Source organism: Cygnus atratus, chromosome 6, assembly GCF_013377495.2.
Source record: "Cygnus atratus isolate AKBS03 ecotype Queensland, Australia chromosome 6, CAtr_DNAZoo_HiC_assembly, whole genome shotgun sequence".
Lineage (NCBI taxonomy): Eukaryota > Metazoa > Chordata > Aves > Anseriformes > Anatidae > Cygnus > Cygnus atratus.
Window position 1 is genome coordinate 30550536 of NC_066367.1, and position 21288 is coordinate 30571823.

At 41.1% G+C, this 21288-nt stretch overlaps 2 protein-coding genes across 5 annotated transcripts; one reads left to right on the forward strand and one right to left on the reverse strand.

Moving 5' to 3' along the window:
• Positions 1-457: 457 nt before the first annotated feature.
• Positions 458-8751, reverse strand: DTX3L (deltex E3 ubiquitin ligase 3L). The gene is made up of 5 exons (XM_035556145.2): positions 8359-8751; positions 8002-8231; positions 5364-6914; positions 4570-4787; positions 458-1498 (listed from the first exon to the last, which is right to left on the reverse strand). Exons 1-5 carry the CDS (start codon positions 8531-8533, stop codon positions 1429-1431), a joined length of 2244 nt encoding a protein of 747 aa, XP_035412038.1. The 5' UTR covers positions 8534-8751; the 3' UTR covers positions 458-1428.
• Positions 8742-21153, forward strand: PARP9 (poly(ADP-ribose) polymerase family member 9). 4 transcript variants are annotated; one of them, XM_035556142.2, is made up of 12 exons: positions 8765-8883; positions 8964-9020; positions 9182-9219; positions 10795-10880; positions 11262-12088; positions 13324-13551; positions 13634-13852; positions 14520-14595; positions 16510-16884; positions 17670-17818; positions 18846-19020; positions 20254-21153. In XM_035556142.2, exons 5-12 carry the CDS (start codon positions 11270-11272, stop codon positions 20541-20543), a joined length of 2331 nt encoding a protein of 776 aa, XP_035412035.1. In that variant the 5' UTR covers positions 8765-8883; positions 8964-9020; positions 9182-9219; positions 10795-10880; positions 11262-11269; the 3' UTR covers positions 20544-21153. The 4 variants fall into 4 exon arrangements, with proteins under 4 accessions (XP_035412033.1, XP_035412035.1, XP_035412031.1 ...); XM_035556138.2 differs by lacking the exon at positions 10795-10880 and having other exon boundaries at positions 8766-8883; XM_035556140.2 differs by lacking the exons at positions 8964-9020; positions 10795-10880 and having other exon boundaries at positions 8742-8883.
• The last annotated feature ends 135 nt before the right edge of the window (positions 21154-21288 follow it).

The following is a 21288-nucleotide window of genomic DNA, read 5'->3' on the forward strand; positions in this document are numbered from 1 at the left end:
TTGATGAACTGGCTTACTGGGCTCAAAAGTGAAAAGACGGACCTAATGAAGAAACTGGGGAGATTTGATCTTCACAGCTGGTTTCAGTGGGCAGATCCACATGAAAACACGGTCATTTAGAAGCAACTGGTATATTGGTATCGTAGGGCACAGAAAATGGAGAAAGCTTGCAACAGCATTAAATGTGAAATTAAATACTGCAAAACAAAACACAGTGGGAAAGTCATCTCAGCTCACATGGGAACCAAACGGTGCCCACTGCTAGGAAATCTGAAATTCATGGTGGTAAAGTAGTGCTGCCTATTAACCATGGAAGGAATTTACTTTTTAAAAAGAGCATGTGTGGGGTCCAAATCACTTTGGAGAGGTTGCTGGGAAACTCCCAAATCAAAAAGATTACAGAAATGTATGTCTCTAAAACAGGAGGAAAAACTTGTACAGAAGAATGCAAAAATGATCAGGTGATAACTATATATTTTATTTATTATATGTAATAGCTTACACAGATAGTTTAACTCACTAAAATTAGGGTACATCAAGTGAAACCTATTTGTTTTCTACCACCACAGAGGTAATTGGCAGGCTATTCGGACAGCTCAAAGTAGTGACAAAGTATCTTTATACTAACATTTAAATCGTATTGGAAGGGATGGGAAGTATATTGTTACATGCAAAACTGACTTAAAAGCAGTATTTAAGCTTAAATACAATGAAAGGCATGGAGCCAGGAACTCATTACCAGAGATGACCACAAACAGTTTCTGTTTGTCCCAACCAGACCTTGAGCATTCAGCATTTCTGGACACAGGTGAAAACATAGCAGCATCCACAAAACCTATCACACAACATTATCCATGCCAATTTCACGTTTAAAACCCAAACCATTAATGCCATATCTACCCTGAAAAGGAAAAGAAGCAAAAGATCATGGCCATATACAGCCGATACTGTAACAGCTGCATAAAAATCCTCCAGCACACAGGTTACATGATGCTATCCATGATGACTGATATAAAAACATGAAGCAGAAGTATTTGGTCAAAGAAAAGCTAGTAATGGATTTGCCACTTTGGAGGTCAGACTGAAGACTTGTAGGAAATAGTACAGACAAGATTCATCGGTAAAATGAGAATAAGATACACAAACTGCTATTTGACAAATGCTAGTACAGATGCTGCACTCACGAGATCCAAATTCTGCAAAGAGGAAAACATATAGGGAAGCATTGTTCACAGAAGCAAATAACGCATGAAAACAACATATATCTTTTGATCAGAAAAGATTACTTGTCTTAGCTGACTGTGAAATACAAGTGATTTAAGTATAGCAGTTGAACAAACTACCTTCTTTCTTCTTAGAGCCTGATTAGTGACTTAACTGCTGCATGTTCAGTTACTACACTTAAAAGATGCCAGCTGGTAAGTTTCTCTATTCAATTCCTCTTGCTTTCAATTCTGATCGAACCCGCTTCAGATAATCAGGATCAGGGTAACCAAAACTAGAAGAAGAAGAAAAGACTTGTTTGGGATACTTGTGCAAAGCAGCACTTGACAGTTCTACAGAACCTTCACATCATAATCTCTTAAAATACTTTACAAATTTTATGCACACACTTCTCACCCTATTGAGAAGGCAGGCCTTGCAAATTATAGGGCACTCGGATATGCATCTTTCTAAAAAACAGACCAGAAGTGTCTCCAAGTGAGCATTAAAACACAAAGGTAATAGCACCTTTGAATTTTAAGTAGCATGTCACCAAAAGGGTATACATAGCAAGTGATAAGAAGGGAGAGCACTCAGCAAAGTGGGGGATAAACCATAATTGATACTTTTTGCTCCTTTATGATCCTGGTCCAGGAGGGAGTATGTAACTCTAGGCACAGATCTTTAGAGCTTGTGGGAAGATGCCTGACCCTGAGAGGCTTCAACAAGCTTAAAATGACTGCTCCAAGCCTCCTTCCCAACTCTCAGATAGAGCCTGAGAAGCGAAAGCAAAATAGTTTTGTTCTCTGTAGCACAACATGATTAGAGCTCTGTCAAGCAAGTTTGCATGTTACTACAAAATTAACCAGGATTTAACCAAGATGTTGACTATTGTACATGTAAGCTGTGCGTGTTCTTGTTTTTTTTTTCCAAATGTTTTAAACAAACCTAGATGTATTTCATATACATAAAACCTCAGGTGACAAAAAGAATAGAAACAAAATGACAAATAAACCCAGCATCCAATTCTTCTATATTCTGAGCTTTGACAGCATTATTTTTGTTTATCTAGTTAGAAGCATTTTGTTTCACTTGCTAGTTTTCTAACCAAGGTGTCTCTATAAAACATTACTTCCAAAGGCTAGTATTTTATACCTTAAACAAACAGACAAAACAAATATGAAGACTGTACGATTGACAGGAAAAGGCAAGAGAAAATGCAAGCTATTCTTTTCTACCTTGTAGGTCTTATTGTAGTACTAGCCTGTACCAGCCACACACTATTTAGCACCAAAACTTACTGGTCACATCAGTTTCTAGTGGCAATATTCAAAACACCAAAGCCTCTCACTGATGAATGATTCCTTCAACATTGGTCTCCAAGAAAAGGTTAAAGACAGGAGGACTTAAAGGCAGAAAGTGTCATCAAAAAACGGTTCTTCCTGAGACATGCGTGAGGGGTGCAGGATTGTTTAATCTAGTTTATTTCATTCTAGAGACAATTCATTCCTGGGCTTTCATATTACTCACCGTGACGACTGCCACATCCAACAGACAGCCGTGCTCCGAAGTCTGTTTTCAGAGGCAACAGCATTAAAATAACCCAGAAGCATCATATTTTTATTTACAAAGTGATTCTCTTGGAAAGATTCAAAATTTCCTGGGAACACAAGAGAACACCCTGGAGGGCTGTAACTGCCTGCGTGACTGAGAATGCGTTGGAGGCTGGTTTGTAAGTGCAGCAACCTTGACCAGCCTGTGCTGTGCTGTGCACAAGCCTTGGCCACAAAATTAACTTAGCCAGCTAATTGTAACAGAGGAGCCTGCAGGCATACTCCCACTTGTTACCAGCAACTACACCACCTGCGTGTCCTTGCCTTTATCTAGAAGTGCAGCAAGATTTCATGTGAACATCCTTTCTGTTTTACAGCAGAAGTGCTCAACAGAGTTGCCTTCTTGTAAGAAAATCCTGTCATGGCTTGAAAGACCAAAATATCATCCCAGCTCTGGATGGGGGCTGTGTGGTGTGCCGTGCCCTGACTAGAGGCCCAGTCAGTGCTGCACAACTCAGAGCTGTGAAATTTGTTTGGTGAAATCTGCACAATTGTTGAAGTGGACATGGAACGAGGGGTATGGCCTGATGGCAAGACTTCTTTGTCGGTCCCAGCCCTCCCATCACTGCTACGCTACGCTTATTCTCACAGTCAGTATTTGTTTTACTTGTCATCTTTCTCGTAGAGTTATTTACAGCGACTGCGTATAAATACATTGAAAAATAACAATTTTTCAAGTAGCACCAAACAGCTTACTGATATAATCTGTAATTAGGCACGCCTTTAAGAAAGGACAACTGTATGTGCCTCGAGGGGTGGAAGGTCGTGATCCTGACCAGAAGGCCATTACAGATTGAGGAATTAGTGATCCACGTACCAGTGCTGCACGTACAGCACAGCCTTCAGTTTCTGTTGTGCCATGCGCGTCCCTTGGCCGCAGGACAACCTCAGCCAGCAAACCGTAACAGAGGCAGCTCCCACTCAGAACCAGCGATTACACCACCTGCGTGGCCTTGCTTTTACCCAGCAGTGCAGCAAGACGTTCTCAAGAAATGCTGAAGAGAGTTGTTTTCTTCTAAGAAAACCCTGTTATAGCTCTAATGGCTAAAGTGGGGCAAGCCTTTCTAGGGACAGAGCCTGCGTGGTGTGCTGTGCCCTGATCAGAAGCCTCCTCGATGCTGCACATCTCAGGGTTTCAAGTATTTAAAGGGGCATGACCTTATCTATACTACCATCTTTCTTTACGCTGTTAATTCCAAGTAGAATTTCAGATGATACTTTACAGAGTCTGAGTGCCTTTCTTTCTGCTGTCGTACTGGACCAGCACCTCCTGGTAACAGCTGGTAGCAGAAGAGGCTGAGATCAGGAGCCAAGCCTTAGCTGCTCTCAAGAGATTGTCGTCCTGTCCTGCAAATAGTTTCTAATCATAGCAGGTATTAGCCGATTAAGTACCTCACACAACTGACTGGCGAATGAGTGGCCTAAGGGGCAACAGAAGAGAAAACGCATCCTTGTTCCAACTGTCAAAATTGTCTCTGCGATGCACTATTGTTGCTGCACGCAGTGCTGCCTGTGCTTTTCCTATCGCCATTTGCACTAGCAGCACTCAAAGGCCACGAAGGTGGTGCAAGTCTGAAGCCACAGAGCCTTCCACAATCACTTTGTTAGTAACAAACCAGGTCAGACGCATCAGATTTGCCTGTGGCTTGCAGTACAATGAAAAATCTGAAAGCTCTAACGTGGAAAGTATACAGGGTAGCCATCCTGCCGCATCTGACTAGCATTATAATTACTTAAAGAGAAGACTACTTACTTTGTAGGTCCACCATACATGGAGGTTTTGTGGTGAATATCATTCCATGTGATAACACCTCGTAAACCAGTAGTGTGTGACTGCCCCACTGTGAAAATCAATTTTTGTCGAAAGGCTCTTCTGAGGAGCTGCAGAATTTCTTGCCCTTCCTTATTATTAGGTAAATACGCTGTCCGAGAAATCGCATGATAAGGTTCCCCTGGGTTTGGATGATCTTTCTGTTTTGTAGAAAAACAAAACGAAAAGGCATCGTGTTACCATAAATTCTTTGAAAGTGTGGAAATCGTACTTCCCAGCTTTCGCAGTACATTTTATCTCTCTTTGATCCATTCAGAAGGACACAGCATGACTGATTTTAAATGTTTTTTTCTCATTATACAATTTCTTTCATATACATTTCATTCTCATTTACTTTTCATCACTCATGCATCCATCCCATCACTATTGTTGTTATTTTTCTCCTCTTTGATTTCCCAAATACTTGTCACCCCACCCCTGACTTCTTCATTCATCCCATTTGCATTCCTAGTCATGACTCCAAACATGGAGCATAAGCTGGTTTCTCAGCTGGAAAACTTAGAAGCCAACCTGCTCTTCAGTTTTGTCAATCGTTGTCATTTGCTAAGAGAATGTCTCAGAAAAGCCTCATTAAACATACCAGATTCTACTTACATGATACCGTTCCACAGATTTGTAGAGAACAAATAAAAAAGATGGAAAAGTACAGAATTTTACACTCAACATTGGCTTTGCTGGGGGGAAAGTGTATTTTAGGGACCTTTAAATATACTTACAGTTTGAATCCCGCCTTTCATATCATAGTGAATCATAATAGTACCACAAGTGGGATATCCAGGAAGACATGAAGAAACAAATTGAACTGACATTTCTCCCTCTGGTTGATTTCCTTGCATGAGCCCGTAGACGGTATTACAAACAGGACAAGCTTGCTTGTAAGTCATGGCCTTTTTGATGCAACCTTTGCAAAATGCATGCTTGCACTTTGTCAGTATTTCTTTATCATTCATTCTCTCCATGCAAATAGGACATACACCATCGGTGTCTTCTTCTGTCTTTGCCTTAGCCTGCTCTTTGGAAGAAAAACTACTCTTTTGCCTGTCACCGTATTTCTTCTCAGACACTCCTGTAGCTTCTTGGTTGCTGAGTGGTGTCCTGGTTTTAGTTTCTGCACAGCCTCCAGCATTAAGAAGCTTCATAATGTGCTTTTCAGCAGCATCTAGATGGTTTGGTAAACCATATAAAATTAATTTGTCTTCCTTCTTCTTAAGTTTTACGTGCAGGTTTTCCAATTGTTTTCCATCAAGCATATTTAATCTTTTTTCCTGATATTCTGAAAGTTTACAGCTGATGAGTTTTTCTCTTAACATTGCAAAGGCATTCTGAAATGCATTGATGAAAGTTTCAGTAGCATGTGAAAACCTATCAGAAATTTTGGTCCTAGGCCTAAATATTATGAGCATCTTCTGGCTATCTGAACTGTGTTTCCTTTCCATTACAGTATCAAAATTTTCTTTGATGTCCTCAATTTCTTTTCTTAATACTGTTTCCAACAGATTGAACACAGAAGCATCAACTGCAACTTCGTTCCTGTAGGTATACAATTCACACGATATATCTACATTCTTTTCAGTTTGGCTGTTCTGCATTTCCTCTGCTAGAAATTTTTTGGCATTCAAAATTTCATTTGTTGGACCACGGAGGAGCAATTGATTCTCTTCCTTTTTGGCAAGAAGATTACTAAACCTATTATTTAATTTCATTATTGTCTCATTTAACTGGTAACTGTTTGTTATGGAAACTTTTTCCTGTTTCACATCTTTGATATTTTTCTGAAAAGCACTGGTAAAAAAATCCTTAGCTTTTTGTATTGATGCAGAACTTTTATTAGAAGTGAAGCACACTGATGTGTTCCCATTGTTACAGTCTTTACTTCTTACATGGACCCCAAAACATTCATACAGTTCTTCAATTTGATCTTTGCAGATATGACAGAAATATTCATAGAGAGCTGATGGAACTGTAAGCTCATTTGCTGACGGCACTGTAAGCTCATTCATTTCTTCATTTTTCAGACCATTTCCATCCTCTAAACCATTCTTACTCCCAGTACGTGACAAATCATGGTGTTGGTCATAGCCTGCAAGGATATCTTTAAAGTAATGATAAGCTTTTTCAATATCTGTGTAATCTCCTGTTAATTTCTCATAGCCGTCGATATCAGGATTTCTTTCTCTTTTTAGGTTTGGACATATAAGAGCAATTTTCTCCCTTTGCTGTTCAGTGAACATACTGGTATTCAATATCGCAGATACTGTAAGAAAAATCTAAAGAGAAGACAAGAAGATATTATTGTTTTCCCTAAGGTTCTCAGCTTGGTGCTTCTACAGTTTGAGTAACGAAAATCTTGACACAATTCCGTAGGCCAGATTAGCATAGAGAAATTTGCACAGTGTTTCTTTTATGTCATGTACACAGACACTACATCTAAGTAAAGCAATCTGCTTCTAAATCAGCAGCAAAACTGAAGTTTGTTAATGTCATCAGTTTTACAGGAACAAAGAACAAGGAACTTTGCTACTTAGTTTGAGAGGCAACACATTTCAACAGCACAAACATTATATTATATTGTTCTTTTTTATTACATTAGACTTTCCAGTCATTTTCACTCCTTAAAAAAAAAATCCAAAAGAAATGCTTCAGTAACTCAGGATTAAGGCACAAAGCAGGATTCTGAACAAACATGTTCACATCTCTACTTTGCACAGAAAGAAGGATAAGAGAATTTGCATTAAACTGCTACAGATATCAAATGACCATTAAGTCAGCACATGCTATACCCCAGAGCTGCATCTATGCTACGATGCAGAACAAGACAAGCTCTCTGGGCCAGGTGTCAATGTCTCAGTAGAGCAGCATCAGCATCATGTAAGACATAGACTGGCCCTACAGTTTATACCATGCCCCTAACGCACAGTTGGGGCTTTTCCGCATGACTTCTAGTTCAAAGTGTCGGAAATGTCCCATCAGAGCAGATTTTGTAAGATTGAGGTATGGCATGGAAGTAATCAGAGCTGTATGAGAGAGCAAAACATGCTGAAGTAGCGTTGGTGGTCTGTGTATCAGGAAGAGATCCAAACCTCATGCAATTCTTCCAACTTTTGACAACAGTCTTTGGTGCATGCTACCCCCTGAAACCTGCCATGGCACCGTTTATGGAGCAGCAGTGCCAAAACCATTAAAAGTTGCTCTCTACTCCAGTTTTATTGACTAAGATAGCACGACTAACATCTGTGTGGTATGAAACACTGAAGTGTGACAGGAAGCAGCACTGTTTGGCCTTTCCCAAAGGAGTCACAGGACTACAAGCAGGGCAGGCTGTGATGTTGCTTTATACACCTCTTTCTAGCCTACCTTTTTGGTCACGACTTCTGCTGCGGTGCCTCGCTGGCCTTCAGCCGCCTGCATTTCCCCGGGCCCCTGTGGCGGTGGGGAGATGTGGTATGGCTGGGAGCAGCTGGTGGAGGCTTGTGATGTCGACTGGCCCCCACTCAGGCCCCCTTTCTCGGGCTGGATGCTGATCTTCAGGCACTTGGCACCCATTTCCACGACATGGTCCGTGCGGGACTCCACGCTCTTCTTATCTGCGGGCAGAGGGACGTTTGGGCAACGAACCCCGTGTGGCCGCGGGGACCCCTCGCCCACCCATCCCGGCACAGCGGGCACAAGATGGTGCCCGGGGGCGGCCATTTCACGCCCCCCAGCCCCTACCTCGCTCCCGCTGGAAGTACACCAGGTAGGTGCCGGGCTCTGGGCCCGCCTGCAGCTCGCACTCGCCGCCCCCTGAGCGCTTCCCTGACTGGAAGTAGCTCTGGAGCTTCAGCTTCGCCTTCTCGCCGTCGTCGGGCGCCGGGCTCAGCTTCACCAGCAGCGGCGCCGCCGCCATGGTGCCCGCTGCCGGCTTTCGCTTTCGCTTCCCGCTCCGCCGCTCGGGGCCGCCCTTCCCCGGCTCCGAGGTGCTGGGGAGCCGCCGCCGCCTCCGGGGCCGGGGCCGGGACCGGAGCCAGGGGAGCCAAGGGAGCGGGGCCGGGAGCAGGACCGGGCGCTGCCGCTGAGCGACCCCGGGGCGCAGCCGGGACCGCCGCGACTTGAGGTAAAAGCGAGGCGCGGCAGCCGCCTCCCGGCCGTCTTCTCCCGTCCCGGGCCTAAAAAGCGGGCGGCGGCAGCCCCGGCCCCGTTTCCAGCGCCGGGAGCCTGAGGAGAGCTTCCCCGGCGGGCTCGCCAAGGAAGTGCTGAGTAAGTGCTTCTGTTCCCTGGGCAAGTAACGTTGTCTCTGGACTCGGGAAGAGCTGAAGTTGGCTTCTTGTCACCCACAGCTCTCAGCTTGTGCTAGGCAAAGGTGCGGATGCTTCAGCTGCAGTGGGCCGCTTGCTGTAAGTTCATCTCTGACCAGCGTTTTAGATTTTAGGAGGCTTCCTATATTTTTTTTGTAAAGCTGGTGGTGCTGGTTTGGCTTGTAACAGAACTGTTTCTGCAAGAACCCAGTGCATTCAATAGTAATGTGTGTTTTCTCTTTCCTGTTTTTACAATAAAGTTATCGGTCACAGACCCCAGAAGACACACAGAGTTCAGGTAAGCCTCGTGCTTAGCCATCTGGAAAGTGTATTCTTGCATTTCATTTGAAAACTGCAGCTATAGCCAGCAGGCTGGAAAACTTTGGCATGGGACAGCTAAAAGCAATCCTAAATGTATAAATAGGCCATAGCTGTGAGTCAACGTTACTGTTCATTACTTCAACAGGATTTGCTTCCATCTCTTTCATCAAGCAGAGCTCGGAAGTGCCCTGATGAATCGGTGTGCATGCTGTTAAACTATTTTTACAAGTAGCATACTCCAATGAAAGTTTAATTAAACTCATACAAATTGATTTACGCTAATTGAAATTGCTACTGCATGTAGTTCTGTTGACACCTGCAATCAGGAGACTATATAGCCCTAGGAACAACATAAACGCTTACCCACTCTGTTACATTAATTTTGTTTCCTAAAAAAAGTGGTTTAAAAAGCCCTTCTGAATTCCTAAGTTTCTACCAAAGAAAGAACTTGCTCTTGGGATGTAAGTGCAGATCACTTGATGACAGAATGAACAGGCTGACAAGTCTTCCTCTGGCAGCGTGGCTGTGGGTCAGAGACTCTGCAAGGGCCTGAGGTGCTGTACAGACCCTTGGACCTTATTGGAAATCAGTAACAAAATGCCACGAATGCCCTGAAGATGGCAGAGAAGGCCAGCCTTCAAAACAAGCTCAGAGGGGAGAAGTGTTTTCTGCTTTTGCAGGCGTTTTGAAGCCTTGATTATGGCAAGGCTTTTCTCATTTGCTTTTTCAGCTGGAGTCTTAGCGATAAATGCAGCACAGTGGCACTGCAGACAGTTAGTAAAGCCCTGTGATGTCTGTTTCAAAGATGTTTCTCTCACACTTGTCTGGTCCTTTCTCCTCACCATTTATTTGTGACCCATTCAGTCATGCTGCTGCATCTGTCTTTAATGTAGATGCTTTAAATAAGCTTAAGTTTTGTGGTTTTTTTTTTTGGTTGGTTGGTTGGTTTTGTTTTTTAATTCAGATTATGCTACTGAATTATTTAAGAATATGTCCCTGACAGTGGTTGTGCTAGCCTAATGGTAGGGATAATAGGCAGTAGGAAAGAAATAGAGAACAAGTAGCAAGAGGAGACATATCTTAACCAGACTTAATTCTTGGTTAAACAATAAGGCAAATCTAAACCCTCAGGTCACCATGGGCTCAGTGGTATTGTTATTGTCATCTTTCAGTGCCTCTGGAGGAAGGATAGGGAAAGAAAAGCAGTAAGTCACTTCCAAGGAAAAGGTATTTGCGCAAGGGTCCTACTGGTAATCCCTCCACTGAGAGGATTCTGGCGGCTGACCAAAAAAAGCAAGCTGTTTGGGGGCTCAAGCTGTATTTCACCAGGGCTTGCTATTACCAGGTCAGAAGAAGGAACAACGAAGACAAGGAGCTTCAGGGGATGGAGGGTGCGTGGTCTGTCTGAGGACAGTGATCAGCAGCTGGCTGCTCTCCTGTCCACCTGTATTCAGTTATGGGATGGGGGCTGCCTGTTGGTTGAGAAGTGTAACTGGAAGCATTGACAGACCTACAGGAAACAGCAGACAGCATGATGCTGATTGTTTTTCAGAATCCAGATGTGTTGAGCTGACAGAGCGCAGCTGAGCTTTCACTTTCCTGAAACTTACACTGCTGCGATTTGTAAGGGATGAGAAGGTAGGAGAAGGTCTTGAGGAATTGTGGAGCTACTAGATGGGGTGGCTGGTTTGGACAGAATAGTGAACAAAACTACTCCCAGGAAAGGAGTTAGTGCCCAACTGGAGTTTACTTCATAGTTTTCTCCAAAGCATATTAATGCAATCCCTCCCATAGGATAAGGTCATCAGTCTGTGTATTTTCACACAAAGCCTTGATTTCTTTGCTTAGTTGTGCTTACTAAGCCTCTGAAAAAGGGAGAGAAAAGATGAGACTATAACAAAAAATATTAGTAAGCAGTGAGAGTAAGGTGAAATTCGGAGGTCTAAAACACACACACACATATATAAAAGTTTTGTCAGTGGTTTCTTGGATTTCACTTTATATTATTCTGTATCCTAGAGCCAAGAATGGATGAGGACAGCTTGACGATCCCCATCAACAAAGATGCTTATGAAGTTCTTAAGAAAAGAGAGCAGTGCCTAAGGAATCTCATTGACAAAAAGTTTGCTTGTACATTCACTTTTGAAAGTGTAAAATCCACTGCTGAAGTATACAGAACAATACTAAAGCAGGGAATTCACATATCAGTTTGTAAGGATGATCTTACAAAACACAAAGCCGATGCTTTGGTGAATGCAGCCAATGAATACCTAGGACATGAAGGAGGCCTTGCTTTTGCTCTTTCAAGTGCTGGAGGACCAGAAATAAAAGAGGAAAGCAGTATTTATATTAAAAAATACGGAAAACTCGCAGCTGGCAAAATAGCAGTGACAGGTGGAGGGAAGCTTCCATGTAAGAAAATTATTCATGCAGTTGGTCCAAGGTGGTTCATGCCTGAAAAGGCAGAATGTTGTGTCCTGCTTGAGGAGGCTATTGTGAATGTCCTGAAATACGCTAATGCTCCAGAAAATGGTATAAAGTCTGTGGCTATTCCAGCAGTGAGTTCAGGTATTTTTGGCTTCCCACTCAATTTGTGTGCTCAAGTGATTGTAATGGCTATAAAGGGATTTTTTAAGACAAGTCCACCAGGAAGTCTCAAGGAAGTCCGTCTGGTGAACATTTGTGAGAAAACAGTAGCAGAAATGAAAAAGGCCTGTGAAAAGTTTCTGGGTGATAGCACTTCGCTTCAGGAAACTGCTCCAGCTTTGCCAAGCCATCCTGTACCTGTCATCATAGTTGGAAACTCTCGTGTGTGTATCTTAAGAGGACACATTGAAGAGCAAAAGGTAAGTCCATCCTGCAATATATTGAACGTGGAGTTGCCTCCGAGTCCCTACGGGCTTTGGAGTCTGAGAGTACAGAACACGTTGTACTGGTCCACAAAATAGCTGTCTCCTCATCTTGATGAAAATTCATGAAAGATAAATAAGCTATATCTGCAAGGAGCTAGTTTTTTAAATGGGTTAGAAAGCTTTTATTTCTTTTTTTTTGTATACATGCTACTATGGGATAATAGTAAGCAGCTAAATATTGGATGATTAATAATAATATATCCTTATGTTTTCTCTCTTTATTGTAACATCATAGGAGTTCACATTTTATCATGCATTCCCTAGAAGTCTGCTCTTTGCCTTGTCTTTTTTCCTATAATTTATATCGTCGTAGCTGTCAGCTGAAAATAACTTAAACAGTTGGTGTGCGCCTTACCTTTCAGTGGTGCGTTAAAATTGAATCGTTTAACATTTTTCATTAGAAAACCTGACATAAAATATGTGAGCTTAGTCATAGTATTCCAACAGAGCTGTTGGACTGAAAGCTTTATCACAAGAAAGGCATTTGCTTTTAGCAAATACTGTACCTTAAAAAATTTCAAAGCTACTAGGATAATATGCTCCAAAGTCTTGCATTTTTGGATAATCTCCATCAATAAACATTAGCATAGTTACTGCTGTTGCCAGTGTTCTGTAAACACATCGTTAGCATTTTACATATTTAATTTGAAATATATCAGACCTGTGATGGGGATGTGCTGTTTCCACAGGAGACAGAAGCAACCATAGCTTTGCAGTTCCTCAGCGTGCACTGACCCCAGTGGTTTGTCTACCAGTGCTGGCTACGCTTAAGCTGTGAGCATCGGTGTGAGAGGGGGTAACAGACGTAGCCATAGCTCTCTCCTGCTCAGAGATAGCGGGCTGCAGATCTGCGTTTGATGAGGTGCCTGTGGATCACTTCTATGGCTGCAGTAATAACTATGTTGACCACGGTCAGATGAATTGAACAAGTCTTATGCACACTATTGGCTTCTGAATAAAAAAAATATCTTTGCTGCTGCTAGCAGGTGTATGCTTTGATGTGTTCCGTCACTGTGCTTAGCAGTAGCGAGAGAACCTTTCAAACAGCTGATCTGCTGCAGCTGGGATTTTTTCAAGGAACTGTTCCTGGAAAGAATGCTCTCTGTAGTAGCAAAACTTGCAAGTACAAAACTCAAGGTATACTGAAGCTTTGAACTCTTTTCTTCCAGACTGTAGCCATTGTTAGCTCCGTGTCTTCGGATGGCGAGTTTTACTCTTCATTTTCATCACCAGTGATGCAGAAAGCGGGTCCAGCTCTTCAAGAGGAACTTCGGTCTCAGCTTTGGCATTCTTCATATTACAAGGAGCTCATAATAACAAAAGGGTATAACCTACCCTGCGAGCACGTACTGCACGTTGTATGGCAACAATATAGACACGTGGTGTTACTGTGTGAGGTGATGATCGGTTAAACTGGGTTTTAATTGAAGATTTTCATGTTGAGTGATGCGAGGACTAAAACACTTCTTTTTCCTGCAGCAATTAAAAGAAGCAGTTACCAAATGCTTGTGTTACATTCAGGATCTGAAACACCCCTCAGTTTCTTTTCCGGCAAAGGGGATTTGGTCAATAATGCTGCCTGAGGAGACAGTGGCGGAGATCATGATAGAAGAGGTTTCAAATTTTGCCAGGAAATACCCTGAGAAGATGTTAGATGTGCAGTTTGTCCTTTGCCCAGATGACAGTGCTTCCTATCAGGTAATAAATTTGTTGTTAGCTACCAGTAAGGTGAACCCAAAATAACTGTAAAAAAATACTTCTATAGCTGACTACAAGTTAAAATAATTTGAATTCCATACTACTGACAGTATTGGTGAGTGGCAGTTTCCCTATCAAACTATTTGTCTTTCATCAACGGGTATTAATCTTTACAAATCTTTATTTTTTCTTCACTAATCCAAAAGTCTTCACCCTGTGATCTGATAGCAATTTACCAGATGCCAAATCCACTGCCTAGCAGAGCAGTGCTTCTGAGGCTTTCCAAGTGAGATCATGAAGAGGAGCTTTGGGGTAAAGGCAGGGAGATAGCTTTAAAACTTAGTAAAGATTCGTCAACATTAAATTGCAAGTAATGGACACCTTCATCTACTGAGTTTCGCATGTGCCACAGCCACAAGGTATTGGGAAAGGTGCTATTCGATGTGTAAGGTGTCTTACCTTAGGAGACTTAGAAGAGGAGAAATGCATTTGTTTGATAGCCAGGAATAAAATTTTGGCAAAAGCTGATAAATAATCTGTTAACATGCTGTCAGAATTTGTTGAGTAATTAGAACTGTAAACTGCTTACCGAACAGAGTTTTGAAGAGACTAATTGCATGTTTGATAACAGAGGTTACAAACTGCTCCTAAACTTTTCTCTTTCAAGGCTTTCCAGAGAAAACTTAATTCAGTAGCAAGAAAAGAGGAAGAAAAGCTGTATAACTATGGAAGCAATCATCCGAGTAAGTAATGAACAGAAGGGGCATTGCGAGTGAATGAGCGGTCCAGGTTTGAGGATCTGAAATCACATTCCTTTAAACATAACTTTATATTTGTGTATGTGTCGTGGGCAAAGGCAAAAATGCAGGAGAACTTTGCTTGTTGATAGGTCTAGTGTTCGGTAAACCCTAAAAGGGGTGTAATGATCAAGGGAGAAGGTTACACTTATTCTGAAACTGTATTTTGTAAAAGTTATATGAGGACTTACTAGATTAATAATTTAGTCTGCTTTTTACTATTATTAGGTTACTATACAAATGAACTACAAGTGCTACAAGAACTACAAGTTAACTCCTCAAACTGCAGTGTTTTGTCTTCTGAAGTTAGATTCAAGATGGGAGATAATTATGTTCAAAATGATGTTTCCTTAGATTTGAAGTTTCCTTAAATTTGAAGAACCTATCTGTGATAGTTACATATTTTCTTCAAAGTAGTCATTTTTCATCACGGTTTCCACCATGCCAGGAACCCAGTGCATATCATAAAAATTGAATGAGGGATGTTGTTTCAAAGGCGTTTACCAAGCTAGACACAAATTTGTAGATGGCTACCGTCAGCCTGCATCTCAAGCAGCATCTCTAAGCGATGACTGCCGCTCCTTCCTGCTCTGACAGATGCTTTCAGTTACGTGTGGGCAGGCTTGATTCGGCGTCTCCTCTCCGTGTTTGCAGGGATTCATGTAGAGGATATGAAAGTATCTGAGGTGGACACCTTAAAGTAGTGATTGTCAGGTCTGCTGAGTCTGACTACGTTTCATGGATTTGCTTGGGATCTGTTTGTTACACATACTCATATTTTTTTTAGTTATTTTGAGAGCAAACGTAGCCAAAATGGTATTGCCAAGACAGCTTTAAATGGAAGGTTTTCTATGGCTTTTTACCAGTCTCCTCCTTTTGGGGTTTTAGCATTGGAAACCGTTTGTTTTTATAGATTTTTCCAGATTTTTTTCTTTTCCCAGATATTTACTTCTGGCTAAATTTAAAAAGAAATGCAATAAAATGTAGGCTGGCCCTTGTTGCCTACATTTTAGGCAGCACATATAACTGCGTTCCACACCTTCATTGTGTTAAGCAAATGTGATAAAACTCAGCGCCAAGAAGCACGTCCTTTGTCTTATTGCTAACTTATTGCTAACTATTGTTCCATCATAGTTTAACTTTTGGCTGGGACCTTGCTGGCAGGCAGGGGAGTTGATGACTACACATGATGGAGCTTATGGCTGTATTTTCAGTTCAGGGAAGTGAAGTTGTTCCCTTAGGCTTGGGAATAGTTATATATTTTCAGGGTACAAGTCACCCATGTGCCAAGCCTATGCAGAGAAGCCCTAAATAATAACTAAAGTGATTATATCCACTGTAGGAAAAGTTTGAAAAGAGAAAACATGCTGTTACTTGAAATGTAACCGTGTAGGATATGCATGAATAAAATATATAATGACACTGTTTTACTTCCTGCTTAGAAAAAATCTAAAATGTATCAGATAACTTTGTTTTCCAGAGCAAAATTTCAGAAGGATATGTTGTCTTTGTTAATTTTGGCATTACTTGTCCGTTTCGCTTACAAGATTTGCCATTTTGACATTGATAGGAACGAAACTAGATGCTCCCTTAGAAAATTTTTAAACAACGAAAAATGACAGCCAGTGCCAAACTTACTGGAAATCATTTAGAGGAAGACACAACAAATCTACATGTGCTTTTTTTTTTGTTTTTTGTTTTTCCTGTAACAGTTCTGGTATCTAATCTCCTTTTTTGAGTGTATCAGAATAGTGGAATGTTTTTTGCACTGCATGTCTTGGTTTATATATAGGAGTTTGTAACAGTACTTGAAAGTTTGTCACTGTTGCAATGCACTTACATAAACCATTTGTGTTCCAGGTACAGAGTCAGACAGTCAAAGCATAAAGAAGACTCCCAATAACAAACCGGCTATCAAACTTAAGGGGAGGACGCATATTGCACTGAAAGCAGCAGAATTGTGGGTCCGACGCATAGTACAAGCTCAGGAGAGTCGCTGTGCCAGTATTGAAAACAACTTCATCTTTAGCCTTGGTAAAAAGGAGTTTGCAGAACTATCTCGAGAGCAGCATTCTAGCGTGCGTGTATCAGAAAAAGTGAGAGGTGGGAAAGTGAGCCTGGAATTTCATGGCCCCCCTGATGCTGTGATTGATGCAGTGCTTGCAACTGAGAAATTGCTGCTTCGTATGCAAGAGAAGACTACAGCCAAACAAGAGGAACTACTGCAGTTAATGGGTGCGTAAAGTACATAAATGATTAAGTAAATAAGCACATAAAGAGGGTCAAGTATGAAGCAATATATACCTGGGCATTGCTGAGAGTGGACAGATGTATATTCAGTGCACACATTGACTGAACATTGCTTTAATTACTGATATTTCTGTACTGCTGTCGTACGAGCCCTTGAAAGACCATTTGTTAGCTTACTGCCTTCAGTCACTCGCTTGGCAGTGTTCCCAGCAGGGCACGGTTTCTCCAGGGCCTGGCCGTCGCTGCACAGCCAGCTGTCATGCTGGCTTCCTTCAGAACAGCTTAACTTTAAAGCCTGACCACGGGAGACTTACAAAATTCACGCTTAATTAACACGTACTTCTGCTGAGCTCTTTTGCTAGCTACAGCTGTACCACTGGGCTGCATGCTTGACTTTCATTAACAGTCGATAGAATTAGTGGACTTACAAAAAGCTACCGAGTGATCCATTTTTCCTTGTGTTTGTGCAGTAATTTAATAGAGATACCACTGTATGAAAATTTGGCTGTAGAGAGATGTAATGGAAAAGATATGTTATTTTTGATTCTCTTTTTCTGTTTCTTTTTTCTTAATAAACACAGAGAAATAGTATGAATATATATATATATACACATATAAAAAATTTCCTCTCGATATGAGCCTCCGACATTGCTTTGGAGACTATATTCTTTGTTCTTAACTAAACTACCAAAATAATGCATCAGATCCTTCTTTTCCTTTGCTTCAGATATTATCATATATAAAAATTTTACTTCCTTATTTGTTTCCAGGCCAACCAAAAGCAGATCAGCTTTCAGAAGGACACCTTCACAAGACAAATGCTACTAAATGCTTCCAGATTTCACAGGTAGAACCACACCTTCAGGAGTTTAAGGACAGACAGAAACAATTTGAAAAGGCTGGGCTTCATGTTCTTAAGGTAAAGAGGGTATTCATGGCAAAATTAAATCTCAATAATATATTTGAAGTAACTTGTTTAATATATGCTTTAAAAACTTGAACTATTTCAATATATTGCCTTTAAAATTAAGATCAACTTGGCCTAATCCTTAAAATAGATGTAGTTGTATTCCCTATAAAAAGTATTTTGAACATACTGCAAATAATCACTGAACAAATGCATGGTTAAGTTTTGAGAAGTCCTTTTAGCTGTTCTGTATGTTCTATCTCATATTCCATGCTTCAGATGTTCCTCAAAAGGACTGTAGAGAAACATGAGATTGGAATGTTACATAAGTACAGTATTCCAGGACACCTTAATGCAGTATCTCTGTTTTCTTCTTGTGATCTTGACATCAAAAATCAGCAATTGAATTTGGCGGAGTTATGATTTAATGAGTAGTTTCCTGAAGTTGGGATCTTGCTTGATTATGACTGCTTTACTTAATGGAAGGAGCATGAGGTTGTGCAACACAGGGAAGTATGTAAATTTGTAAACAGTTGTCTAATGATAACAGCAGGTAACTGGAAAGCAGACTGCCACAAGCCTAACTGCCTTTCAACATGAGAAAAGTATTCAACATTGAAATAATAGCAAGTAGCAACCAAGTGAAAGCAAGTTCTTTTTGATCTGCGGAACTAATTAATTTGTCAAGTCTCAATTTACATCAGCTGTAAAGTTCTGATCAATGAGAGCTGAGGTTCTCCGTGCCTGCCAGGACACTTGCAGTTGTTTACAAGATTAGGCTGTAAGCACCCACAAAGCTTATTTTCACGTATAGTTGATACCCAGTCTGCTCAGCACAACGTAACTTCAGGAAATCAGTACAGTAAGATACATTCCCGCTGATTTCAGTGAGAGGCATTGGATGACGGCATGGCTGCTAGGTGGTCAGTGCATATAACTTAAATCTAAAGTTCTTACGTTGAAGAACGTAGCCTGAACAAGAGCTCTTATGCATGTCATGGATACCGCTCTGTTTGCTTACACTAGACTTATGTTACAGATTGAAAAAATCCGTAATCCTCTCCTGTCTGCTGCGTTCCAACAAATGAAAAAAAATATAGAAGAAAAAGGAGGTTCCTCCAACGTATCCCACAAGTTGTATCAACGTGTTCCTGCAGAGTTCTGTACCTTGGTATGCCAGACAGGATTTCATAGAATATATTCTCCACCAACAGGTAATGTAACTTGCTATGGCACCTTTGATCAAAATGAACAGTGACTTACTGTTGAATTTGGATTGAAATCAGAAAGAATGGCTGTTTTACACAAGAAATGCTTCTTACTAGAGTCTTATGAGCTTATTTTTTTATGTATATATAGCCAAGATTTTAGTGTTTTCCCTTCCGGATACTGTAGTCAGTAAAGCTCTGGGAGGATAAACTTGGATTCTTGTCTAGCCCAGCCGCTGCTGACAGAACTGTTAATCCACATGTAACACCACGTCCAAGTTTTATTTTGTTGTATCATGCTATAAAGGTCCAAGTCCATGTTTACTTGCTGCAAACAGGCAGTTATCAGCTTGATGCTTTAAAACATGTTCAAAACTATCACTGAATTGAGGCTGGGAGGTACTGCTGAAGGCCTGGTCTGATGCCCTGCCCAAGGCAGGTGCGATCGGAGGAAGCAGGCAGTGACTGAGCAGAGTGCCAGGCAAACTAAAGCGGAGGACACTTAGGAAGGAAGTATGTAAAAACACTCAAACAGAAAGCTCGTTGTCATGGTTTGTATGAAATGTTCTAATAGATGGTGTTCAGGATGACTTCAGAAATAGAAAGAATAAGCTTTTAGTGCCTCGCCCTGCAATAGATGAAGGGCAGTAGCACGTGATACTTTGCTTGTCAAATGCAGAACTGGGATTTCAGGCAACTAACTAACTAAATAAACCTGTATTTGCCTTTCCTTATCTATGCAACGAAAACAGCGCACATTCACACTTTCGAAGTAATAAATATGAAGCTCTCATTTATTTCTCTGCATTTTTCCACAACAACATAGTAGCATTTTTATGCAGTACTCTCCTTATAAATCCCAAAGCTTTTTTGCAGCTTACATTATTAAAATCTTACCTTCTTTGGTGCATATCAGAATCCTACTACATGGTGACATAAGTTTTTTATATAAATACATTATACCTTCATGTTTCTATTACTGGCTTACCAGTTAAATCAGAATAGTCGTCACTGGAGTAATAGTAAATCACAATGGCCACCAGCTGTCATTGCTTGTAATTTCAACGGGAATTCAGCGCTAGCCTCAAAAGCCACTTAATATGAATTTACTTCCAAGAGGCTGACACACTGAGCAAAAACATTAAATGTAATACTGAATAGAAACGCAGTCTTAGTACTATCACCCCAGAAGAACCAATTGTTAATGACTTTTTTCTTATACTATTTTTTCTTTTCCAGATCAAAGATACGGAGCTGGCATCTACTTTAAAAGGAACCCAAGAAGCCTCATTGAGGATGGAGGGGATTGGGAAAAAGACTCTAAAATGTATGTGTTTGAGGCTGATGTGTTAACAGGCTTATATACTGGAGGCAGGCAGTCTTACATTATACCACCAGCAGTGGAGGGAGATGCCACTAAGATGTATGACAGCTTAGTAGATGATGAAAGCAATCCTGGCATCTTTGTCATTTGCAACAGTGTTCAGGCCCTTCCACATTACTTGTTGACTTGCTCCCAAGTGAATTAGAGGCACGTGGACCTCGGCAGAACCCAGCAGCATCCTGAGTAAGCATTAGTCAGAATGCTAGCTATGGTGAAGCCCCTCTCAGAACAAAGTCTGGTACTTAGACCTCAAGAGGGTGCTCTACCTAGTAACGTGTTGTGATCAAAGAACCTCTTGACAGCTCTGATGTATCTATGTGGACAAGTAAGCTGGTACCTTAAGGAGATCAGAACAATCTGTGAGCTCATCTATGTATGAAAACAGAATGGAAAGTGTCGTAAAATAGTTCAACATTTACCTGCCTTAGTATTCTTAGCGTGTGGCTACACACAACCTGTTTCCATTGTCTTTTTTACCACTATACTTTTTTAATCTAAGATATTGCATGTAATAGTGAAACCCAAGACATTGAGGTTGATTTGATTCTTAAATCTTCTTTTGACTGAAATGGACAAATGTATCAGGTGAATGTTGTTTTCCACCTAGGGCTGTGCTGTTAAATACACAGTTATGACAAATATGAAGCAATGCTTCAGGGCTTCAGGATTTCTAACAGTAGTTGCTATTACAGTTTTTGTTAAGAAATTCCAATCATTGTAGATTCCTGTATTCAAAATAAAAATTATGAACGATACTATCAGCTAATGTGTGTTTCTTTTTTTTCCTTATGGTACAGATTTCTCAGTGGCTTCAATCTCTTTGCAAGGCTACAATGAAAGTAGAGAACTGGTTCAAGTTACAGTTGAAATTGCTCTTCAATAATCTGCCT

What these genes read in the sequence shown, in the direction of transcription:
- DTX3L (XM_035556145.2), bottom strand. Translation starts at nt 8,533, where the DNA reads ATGGCGGCGGCGCCGCTGCTGGTGAAGCTGAGCCCGGCGCCCGACGAC. An exon ending in GTACTTCCAGCGGGAGCGAG is followed by an intron (nt 8,232 to 8,358) that starts GTAGGGGCTGGG and finishes CTCTGCCCGCAG; the next exon opens with ATAAGAAGAGCGTGGAGTCC. An exon ending in TGAAAGGCGGGATTCAAACT is followed by an intron (nt 4,788 to 5,363) that starts GTAAGTATATTT and finishes TCTACAAAACAG; the next exon opens with AAAGATCATCCAAACCCAGG.
- PARP9 (XM_035556140.2), top strand. Translation starts at nt 11,270, where the DNA reads ATGGATGAGGACAGCTTGACGATCCCCATCAACAAAGATGCTTATGAA. An exon ending in GACACATTGAAGAGCAAAAG is followed by an intron (nt 12,089 to 13,323) that starts GTAAGTCCATCC and finishes CTTTTCTTCCAG; the next exon opens with ACTGTAGCCATTGTTAGCTC. An exon ending in CTGGGCTTCATGTTCTTAAG is followed by an intron (nt 17,819 to 18,845) that starts GTAAAGAGGGTA and finishes CTTATGTTACAG; the next exon opens with ATTGAAAAAATCCGTAATCC.